The sequence below is a fragment of the Tupaia chinensis genome, unplaced genomic scaffold, assembly GCF_000334495.1.
Source record: "Tupaia chinensis unplaced genomic scaffold, TupChi_1.0 Scaffold000037_18, whole genome shotgun sequence".
NCBI classification, from domain to species: domain Eukaryota; kingdom Metazoa; phylum Chordata; class Mammalia; order Scandentia; family Tupaiidae; genus Tupaia; species Tupaia belangeri.
In genome coordinates, this window is record NW_006159476.1 from 1988926 (window position 1) to 1999612 (window position 10687).

Genomic DNA, 10687 nt, shown 5'->3' on the forward strand with positions numbered 1-10687 from the left:
ACATGCACACACACACATATATACATATGTATGTACTATACAAATAATATATACGTATATATAAAATTATTACTTTGGTATTTTTAAGAATTATTTTTATTTAACTTTATTTTATTTTATTTCATATTTTAATTTGATCAGAGAGGGATAGAGTGAAAGAGAGAGTGAGAAATCGAGCTGCCAGTTCTGGGACTTGAACCATGGTCGGCCATGTGGGAGTCCAACGCTCTTAACCACCACACCACCTGCTGGCCCCATTACTTTGGTATTTTTTAAAAAAGTGTTTCCTTACGGTATGTGTGTTTGCTGGAGAGAGTCAGAGAGAGGGAGAATGAGAAACCCAGCAGTAATGGCCATGCCACAATTCCTTCTCTTCCATTCTCTTCTTGGGATTTTGGACATATGTGCACATGTGCCTGGTGTTGCTTTCAAACTACTAGGTTGGCAATTCAAACTGTGGTTGGCCATGTGGTAATTCAGAGCCTTAACCATTACACCACCTGCTGACCTCAGGGCATAACAATATTAAGAGCTGTTTCAAGTGATCTTCTGTATGCCAGACATATTCTTTCTTGCCTCCATTGTGTAGTAGTAGTACCACAATTTTTCCTCTGTAGTCTGGGTCAATCACCCTTTGGTGGGCATTTACATAGCACACAAATACCTTAAAATCCTTTGCCCATGGGACTAGCAGATGGTGTAATGGTTATGCTGCTGAACTCCCTCATAGTTGACTGTGGTTAAGTCTCAGACCTGGAGGCTCAAACTCACACCGGGTATGTGGGTGCATGTGCCCAAGATCCCAAGAGGAGAATGGAGGAGCAGGGATTGTGGCATGGCCATCCCCCATAGGGGGTTATTTCTTGTTTTCTATCTCTTGCACCCTCTTGCAAAAATCTCTCTATTAAAAAGAAAATCCTTTGCCCATTCAGAGGTCTATCCATATACTTCTTTCCTAAATTTCTTTTTCACCAATTTTTCAATAATTTTTCTTTGAAGTCTCTGGCCATCCAAACCATTGGTCACAACCCATGAATCTATGTATGGTCACATGTCTGGCCATTTCTCCTTCCAAGCATAGTGCACAACCACATACACAGCCTGCATTTATGTCCATTGAGAAGATTTTCTTTTACCAATGTCTTTTAGGAATGTCCCAGGAAGAGGCCATAATGCTACAGCTGTCCACTTCCTAGTGGTGCCTGAATATTGCTCAGAACCAGCTGTAATGCAGGCACTAGTTTTCTCTTCCTCCATTGGCTGATTGTAGGGTACTCTCCATGAGGCCATAGGTGTAGGCTGGGAGAGGAAAGGCAGTGTAGCAGGAGTACGAACCATAGATATTTGGGCCACCTCTTCCTGTAACTTACTTGAGCCTTCAGGACTTACTCATGCATATGCCACTTCATTTAATGCTGGAGTGCTGCTGTGTATGCCCAACTTTAAGGGTTGGTGGAGCAGATAACAACCAGTTCATTTGGGCAGCTCAGGTTACATAGTAAATTGGTGGCCCATGGTCAAGTGTTCAGCTTCTACTAAGGCCCAGTTATGGGCCAAAAGAAAAGTTATCTGAGGATGATGGCAAGGCCTTACCCTGAGATCCTGAGGATCTTCACTGCGATTCACCTACAGGAGCCTGACATAGGCTCTAAACAATATCCCTCTCTGCCACTGATAACCTCAAGTACCATCAGATCTGCTGGAGTATATTGGCCAAACGACAGAGCTTGGACTTAGTGTAGAGCCTTCTGTTCTGGACCCCACTTCAAGCTAGCAGCTCTTTGGGTCACTCAGTAGATAAGCAAGAGTAACATATTTAAATGAGAAATGTGTTGCTTCCCAAATCCAAACAGACGTACTAGGCATCGTACCTATTTCTTGGTTGTATGAGGGACCAGATGGAGGAGGAAATCCCTTATCTTTACCTTGGAAGGGATATCTAGACATGCCCTCTACTGCTAGACCCCTAGAACCTTTATTGAAGTTAGATTTCAGTTGGATTTATTTATCACCCTCTGACATGCAAATGTCTCACCAATGGGTCCAGGGTGGTTTCTATTTCCCACTCACTAGGTCTAATCAGCATGATGGTATCCATGTAATTGACCAATATGATATCTCATGGAAGAGAAAGACAATCAAAATCTCTACAAACTATTAATAAATGGACATATGACTGAGGAGTTGATAGACAGTGAAGGTGTATTGCTAGCTTTACACGCTAAAAGCAAGCAGTTTCTGGTGGGCCTTATAGACAGGTACAGAGAAAAAGGCATTGACCAGAATCAAGAGCTATATAGCAGATACTAGAGACATACTAATTTATTTGTTTGCTCTGCCTTTCTTCTCTCCCCTTACAAGGCAAAGCTTGCTAGTCCCAGAGGTGTGTCTTATTGGCAGAACCCAGCTAGTTCCAGCCCCTCCTTTACTCTCTTGACTTTTCAAAAAACATTCAGTTCCAAGAGCTGACATTTGCCACCATGAAGGGTCTGAGTGCAATTCCCAAACATATAGGCAGGGGAGCCTCTGATAAAAATCCAAACACCAAGAATTACAGGCATTGGTGATTTAAGACTCTGAGTCTAAAGTTCTGAGAACATGAGACCCTAAGATTCTGAATTACGCACCCGGTAGTTCTCAGATTCAACAGTCTTATTATTTCACAAGTCTAAGCATTCCTGAGTCAATGTTTATAGAAGCCTTGTAAGGAAATATGTATATGGATGTACTCTGACACTGGATTGTTAATATGTTTATAATAATTTAGCGTGTCCCTATGGGTTCATCCTTATTCCCACAAATCAGTAAGAACAAAGCAGCTAATTTATGAAAACCAAGATGCAAAACACAGATCATGGAAATTGAGAAATATGAAGTTAATAGCTTGTTATGAAAGTTAGAGTATGTAGGAGACTAGATTTTCTTAGTCAATTATGCTTACCATGGGCAAGTCCTTAATATATATAAACACATAGCAATCCAAGGCTGATGTGTATGGGTGTTCAAATTATGCACAGAAATGCCACTTTTTTTTTTTAGAGAGATTTTTGCTTTAGGGCATGTGTGCTCCCTGGAGAGACAGAAATTGAGAGACAGAAAGCAATAAATCACCCCCCCCAGGGCGGATGGCTAGGTGACAATCCTTTCTCCTTCATTCTCTTTTCAGGATTTTGGAGATGCACACACATAAACCTGGCGTGAGTTTCAAGCCACTGGGTCCAGGACTGGAATTGTGGTCAACTATGTGGGAGACCAGTGACATAACCACTAGGCTATCTGCTGGTCCCAAGATGCCACTTAGAGTAGGCAGGATATTTTGAAGCTCAGGGCTGAGTCTTGCAGTAGACCTCAGATCCATCAGAGAGAGCCCTGCCTTCAGAAATTCATAGAAGAATATTCGTTCATGAGTATGTTAGGAGAACATACAGTCATATATTTGGATGCACATCTGCACATATTCACGTCAGTATTCTCTGATCCAAAGTTCTTCCATAATTCTCTGAAAGTGTTTCTCTCCTTAACCTATTTTTTTAAGAGAGGTTTTTGCTATGGGGCATGTGTGCTCACTGGAGATACATAGAGAGCTAGAGAGACAGAAAGTAAGAAATCACCCCCCCCACCCCCCAGGGGGATGGCCACACCACAATCCCATCTCCATTTTCCTCTCAGGATCTTTGGCGTGCCTGCACACATGGCCAGTGTGTTTTAAGCTGTTGGTCCAGGATTCAAACGGCAGTCAACTATGTGACAGTCCAGCAACCATTACACCATCTGCTGGTCCCATCCCCAACTGATTTTATTAATAGGTTTTATTCCTGTCCTGAAGGCTGACTCTAAATCATAAACAATGGCCTTACCTGGTAGGGGGCACATACTATGATCCCCCGGGTGTTCAAGGTATGTATGAGTGGACACTGATTTCCTAAATCCTGTGGATCAGTATGTAAGGTAGTCAGGTCAGCTGTCTGCCAGGGCTCTGGAAAAACTACCTAGATAGGGCTGTTGAGGTTGCATGATAACATACTGCCTTGTTGCTTTACTTAAGGAAAGGGTGTCTTTTTTTAGAATCTGCTCAATGGACTATGGGTACAGATCTATGTTCAAGTAGGTAATAATGTTCCGTGAGACCTCAAAAAGAGACTTAATAATCCTGAGTCTCACTTTTGTCACCTGCAAAATGGGCATGAATATCATTTCAATTCTCATAGTTTGATCAGCTTTAAGTGAAGCAAAGCTGTAATACTTTTAGCAAAGAAACGATGCAGAGCAATTGTTCAACAAATAACAGTTGTTATTAATATTACTACTGACAGCGTAGTGTAAGACTTCCCTTCTCATTTCTGAAGGATCTCTCTTTAGCAAGGTGAACACATAAGGTCTATTTTTCCTCTTGCTCCTATCCACCTTGCCCCTTCTTTTCCTCTGACCTAATCTTCTTAACTCCACCACCGCTAGTCCCTCCCTTATCTTCTCTTTCCCCCCCTAGTCTCTCCCCCAACCTTTGCCCAGGCATAGCCCTGGCTCAGCGGGGAAGGAAACTCATGGTATAGTTTGGTGGAATTGTGGCAAAACCCACATGCTTGGGAGATACATCGATGTCCTGGGGGGATTGTGGGGACTTGAAGCGGAAGTTCTGCATGATGGTGGTGAGGAAGAGAAAGAGTTCCATTCTAGCCAGGCCTTCTCCAAAACAGTACCGCTTTCCTGAAAAGACAAAGCAGATATGAAGTGGATTCTTGTGTGCCCTCACCTCAATACAGACCCCAGCTGCATTCTCCCAGGGAGGAGGGACTGGAGTGTTGTGCCTAACAGACTTTCAGGAAAATCTCTAATCCTTTCTGAGCCTCAGTTTCTCTTGTACCTGAGATGGGGTGATATATGCCAGGCTGTAGCAATGATACACTCTCAAATATGGCTGCTGTGCTGTCATCTCCTTTTTAGGACCCTGAAGAATCTGCTGTACTTGGACAAATCTGACTTATACCAGGCCTAGATTATACCATCTCTGAAAGGCGTGTGGTAATTCCTTCCCTTTTGCCTAGGTGCAGGATCTTGGTGCTTGATAGTTACAGAGGTTGCAGCTGGTTAGTTTGAGGGTAGATTCTTTTTTTTTTTTAAATATTCATTTATTTATTTTTAATTTGACCAGAGAGACAGAGAGAGGTAAAATGAGAAAGCAAGCCACCAGGTCCAGGACTTGAACCGTAGTCAGCCATGTGGGAGTGTCCAGCGCCTTAACCACCACACCACCCGCTGGTCCCAATGGTAGATTCTAAGAAGAACTTCTAGCTGGAGAAAGATACTAGTCTACCTATCAGACAGGGTAGTTGGGCTGAGAGGTCCTGAGTGGTGTGAGCAGCACTCTGGCATCAAACAGAGGTCTCTTACCGATGGAGAAGGGCACAAAGGCATCACTCTTCTTAAACTGCCCCTTATCATCCAGGAAGTGCTGGGGGTTGAACTCCTGGGGTTTGGAGAAGAACTTGGGGTCTCTCAGCACAGAGCCCAGCATAGGAAACACTTCAGTGCCCTAGTAGGGAGGAGGAAGAGGGACTTGATAAGCTGAATTGAAAGATGGGTTTGTTGAAAGTACATACAATTGGAGGGGGGAACCAATGTGCTCCTGGTGAAGAGGTGAGGGAGTTGGCGGTCCTTTTAGGGAGGAGGAGCTTTGGGAGATGTGAGTTTGATGGCCCTGAGACAGGACGTTTGGGAACATGGAGTTTATGTCCCTCTAGGCAGGATGTTTAAGAACATTAGATTTGGATCCCTAAGGTAGAAGGTCTTAAGGAAATGAAGTTCATGCCCCTTAAGAAATTTGTAGGACATGGAAAGTTCATGTTCTCTGAGACAGGAAGGTCGAAGGACATGGGGGTCTGTTGCTCTTGTGGCTTGGCAGTTTTGGGGACATGTGGTTTGTGTCTCTCAAGGCAGGAGTTTGGGAGAATATGGGGGTTCATGTTCTTAACACAGGAAATTTGGGAGATGTGGTGTTGATTCACCTGAGTTGGATGGGGTACTGGGGTCATAGGGAGTGGGTTGGAGGTTTGTCTAGGCTGGGTGGAGGTCAGTACCTTGGGGAGAAGGAAGCCCCGAAACTTGGTATCCTTGATGACTCTGCGGGCCAGGCCCATGGGGATCATGTCTCCAAATCTTTGGATCTCGTGGATCACTGCTTCTGTGTAAGGCATCTTGGCCCGGTCCTCGAATTTGGGTTGCCGGTTCTTGCCAATCACCCGGTCAATCTCCTCATGGACTTTGGCTAGGAGGAGGGATGATGTGTTTAGTTTAGGTATTTTGGATTCTCAGGGCAGGGTGATTGTCTGAATATATAAAACTGGAAGAAAGTCATAGATCTAGGTATGACATACATGTAGAGCATTCGAAACAGACTTTGGCCATATCTATTGTAGGAGAAGGGTCCTGTTAACTTGTTCATGCCAGAATCATGGGGGAGGTACAAGAGAGGAAGGTTATTTATTTATTTATTTATTTTTGTTAGTTTTTGTTATAGGGGCTTGCTGGAGAGAGGCTGAGGGAGAAGTGAGAAATCACTTGTGGAGGGATGGTGACATCACAGTCTCTTCTACATTTTCCTCTTAGGATTTTGCGCTTGCATACGCACCTGCCTGACATGTTTTTAAAGCTGTTGGCTCGGGGACTTGAACTGCATTGTTGGCCATGTGGGATCTAACCACCTTAACCTCCATGCCACCTGCTGCCCTTGAGAGTAGTTAGTCTTTTTTTTTTTTTTTTGGTTTTTGCTATATGGCGCGTGCGCTCACCAGACAGACAGAGAGAGACAGTGAGACAGAAAGCGAGAAATCACCCCCCAGGGGGGATGACCACGCCACAATCCCTTCTCCTCCAGTCTCCTCTCGGGATCTTGGGCACGCACGCACACGTGCCTGGCGTGAGTTTTAAGCCACCGGGTCTGGGACGCGAACCGCGGTCGACTACGTGGGAGTTCAGCGACATAGCCATTACACTAACTGCTGGTCCCGAGAGTAGTTAGTCTTAAAGGATGGTCTGCAGGAGTGGGCAGTGGTCATGCAGTGAGCTTAGAACAGGATCAATTTAAAATCAGTTCAGGCATTTTCAGTATTTTAACAGTTTATGAGACTAAATTGGGGCCTATCAGCTAGATATCGTTCTGTCTCAGGATATTGGGCACATCTGAAGAAAAGGGATCTGGAGAGGTGGATCACAGTTTTGAGGGTCTGTGAACCTCTTCTCTCCCACCCTGTTCTTACCCTCCACATCTGGGTGCTTCATGAGCAGCAGGAAACCATAGCGCAGGGTCGTGCTGACGGTCTCAGTGCCCGCAAAGAAGAGGTTCAGCGTGGTCAGCACCAGGTTCTTCATGTAGAACTCTGTATTGGGGTTCTTTTGCTCCTGTAGGGAGAGAGGGTTTTAGGCTGAGTCCACTCTATGTGCCCTCAGGCCACTGTGGGTCTTTTCCTTTCAACCTCCCTCTCTTAGATCCAGACTAGGGGCAGGAAGAGGGATCCTCCATTTGGAGGCACTCTCCAGTGTCACTCTTCCAGCATCTGCCTGGGACACTGACTCTGTCTAAAATGCTCTAGTCACAATGTTTGCCTGGCCGACTATATATCTTTTGACGATCAGATCCACTGTCACTTTTTCAATTACAGGGATATTTAGAGAGAGAGTAGAGATAGAGAATGAAAAGGAAAGAAATGTCAAGATAAGGAGAGACAATCTTCCAAGACAGAGAATTTTAAAGGACACCTTATTCTGCTACTAAAAATACTGAAGCTTACTTTAGAGGAATCCCTTTCCTTGATTCTTTGAGCACTAGGCTTCATATAGCCTCATCTCCTTTCTTTTGTCTTTAATAACTGGAGGCTATGTGAGCGCACCAGAGACAGAGAAAGAGAAAGAGACGGAGAGAGACTGACAAAGCACCTCCCCACAGTAGGGTATGGTCACTCACAGTATTTTTTCCTCCATTTCTCTACCCCACTAGAATTTTGAATACTCATGCCCATGGGCCCAGAATGTTGTTCAAGCTGCTGAGGTTGGGATTTGAATTGCAGTTGGCCATGTGGGATCCAGCTTTCTATGCGTAACACGTAACTACTGCATTATGGGGCAGGCCCCAATCTAGTTTCTTCACACATGAGAGACTAACACCCAGATGGGCAGGGTTTTTCCATCATTCCATAGTAAGTATATCCAGGTCACCTGTCCACACACTGTACCTGATAACCAGAGCATGATAGGTTATATAGCACATTGGCTAAGAGAACCAACTGTAGTCAGAGAGACCAAGCTTTGAGCTAATGTCCACTGTTTCCTTGCTGTGTGTCCTGGGCCACACCATTTATACTCAGCCTCAGTGTTCTCATTTGTAAAATTGTGAAGTCATAATAGAACCTACTTCAAGAGCTCTTGTGAATGTTAAGCAGATGAGTACTATAAATCACGTAAATTGGTGCCTGGCCTATGACTGTGATGTAGGAATGTATGCTATCATGAATTTCCATGCTCAAGCCCATCCAAGGGTGGAGTAGGTAGAGTGATTGGGAGGATTATTATTATGGAGGAATATTCTGAATGCGACTCTGTTCATGGTACACCCCACTTCTGACCCCACCTCTGCCCATTTGCCTTTATCTAGCTTGGGATCTCCTACACTAGCTATTGGGGCACACCTCTTTCATGCGGATAAGAAAGGAGTCGATGAAGTCGCGCGGGGAATTTGGATCCAGTGTGCGCTGGTTCTGCTCCACTTTCTTGGCTACGAAGTCCTCCAGCCCTTGCAACTCCTTAAAGGCTTGTTGCTGTGGTCCTGGCAGGTGCTTCATCACTGAGTAGAACATCTCATAGAGCTGGGAGTTGGGGAGACAGGAAGGGAAATGAAGGCAACTACCCATGGGCAAGATCTGATGGGAGTGGGATCTGTCTCAGGGCAAGGAAGGCACTGGATTAAAGACACCTGTCCAGATATTTGGTTAAGATGGAACTGAATGTGAACACATATGTACATTTTCGTGTTGGTTTTGTGTGAGGGCCACTGTCCGAGGATTTAGGTGAGATGGACTAGGGTTTATGTCCATGTTTCAGATTTTCAGGTGAGGCTGAATTGAAGCACATATTTAGGGATTCAGATAGTACAGTATGATTGGGTTGGAAGACACCTGTCCAGATGATTCTGTGGGGCTGGAGTGGGGGGTGTCATCTGTCCAGGTATTAGGCATTCAGTGGGCTGGGCTGGAGAGAGCTGTCCAGATACTTATCAAATGTGGATTGGGGGGGCTTCAGCACAGGTGCTCAGGGGGCTGTCATTCAAGTGTTAAGGGAGGAGGGATACCTGTTCAGGTGCTTAGCTATTTAAGTGGGGTGCATGGGGGCATCTCTGTAAGGTGCATGAGTGGGCTGCATTGAGGCACACTTGTTTGGGTACTTGGAATCATCTATTCAGATATTTATGTGTTTGAGGATGTTGTTTGGGGTATCTGTCTAAGTGTATAGTTATTTTAGTGGGTAAGTTGGGGGTATTTGGATAGCGATTCCAGTGGGTTTGTTTGGGACACCTGTCTAGATGTCAAATTATTTTAGTAAGTTGGATTTTGCAGCATCAGGTTTTCCGGTATTCAGGAGGTGAGGTGAGGTGATCAATAGTCCAGGTGCTAAGACACTCAGACTGAGTAGGGAATGCCTGTTAGATATTAAGGTAAATTGAAATGGGAACACCAGCCCAGCTAATTGAGCCGAGCTGAAGGCCTGTGTCTTTCCTGCAGGCTCTTATTTGGTGGGTATCTGTTGCAATATCCAAGTGTCTTTAGGGACTGGTATTGGGCACCCGTACTGGGTTCTTGTGCAACTGTTCAGGTGTTCAGCGCAAGTGCAGGGGCAAATTTGATGGAACCCAGTCTGGAGGAGGAGAGTTTGGAGCACCTGTCTGGTGTAAGGGAGAGAGTCCTTAGCTGGTTTTGGTTGGTGTGTGGTGAGCCAGGGCCTGACGAGTTACCTGCCCCGTGGACGTAGCTGTGAACTGGAAGCTTCCCAACATCATACTCAGTAATGACAGGAACTCTTTGTCCTCATAGTCAAAGCGGTCCCCAAAGACAATGGAGCTGATGACATTGGAGACAGTCCGACTCAGGAAGAAGGTGGGGTCAATGATGGCACCTGCAGGTGGAGCAGGGTCCAGGAGAAATGGGATTGGTGGGGAGAGAGAGTTAGGGTAGCAGTTTGAAGCCAATCAGAGCACTTGAGGAGGGTACTTTATAGATAACCCAATTTACCAGCACCAGACTTCCGGACTGGAGTGTGGACGTCTGTCCCCACCATAGTCCCAGTCTTGAGCCAGAACATGTGCCCTGCTCACCGCGCGTTTCCTTGAAGGCCTCGATGAGGAAGCCTGCCTCCTCCATGATGCGCTCCTCGATGCCTCGCTTGCCCACTCCAAAGTCGCGCAGGGTGGTGATGGAGAAGCGCCGCAACTGCTTGGCACGCTCCCCGTTGCTGAATGCCACACCTAGTAGTGAGCGCCGAATTGGAGAGAGGTCAGAGATGGTCTGGACAGGCCACTGACCAGACCTGGAGGGGCTCCCTACAGGCTTTCAAGGGGTGTATTTGGATTCATAAGTGGAGAAGGAGGAGAGGGAGAAAGATGGATACAGAGTGAGAGCCAGAGAGGGAGAGGGAGGAAGAAAGG

The 10687-nt window shown here is 45.6% G+C and overlaps 1 protein-coding gene across 1 annotated transcript in view; it reads right to left on the bottom strand.

Moving 5' to 3' along the window:
* Positions 1-4268: 4268 nt before the first annotated feature.
* LOC102485364 (cytochrome P450 2A13) overlaps positions 4269-10687 on the bottom strand; it is a 7999-nt gene continuing 1580 nt past the window's right edge. The window contains exons 3-9 of the mRNA XM_006140488.3: positions 10358-10507; positions 9998-10158; positions 8679-8855; positions 7254-7395; positions 6075-6262; positions 5389-5530; positions 4269-4704 (exon numbers count right to left, since the gene is read on the bottom strand). Coding sequence (XP_006140550.1) covers positions 4523-4704; positions 5389-5530; positions 6075-6262; positions 7254-7395; positions 8679-8855; positions 9998-10158; positions 10358-10507 — 1142 coding nt within the window. The 3' untranslated portion in view covers positions 4269-4522. The remainder of the gene's footprint in view (positions 4705-5388; positions 5531-6074; positions 6263-7253; positions 7396-8678; positions 8856-9997; positions 10159-10357; positions 10508-10687) is intronic.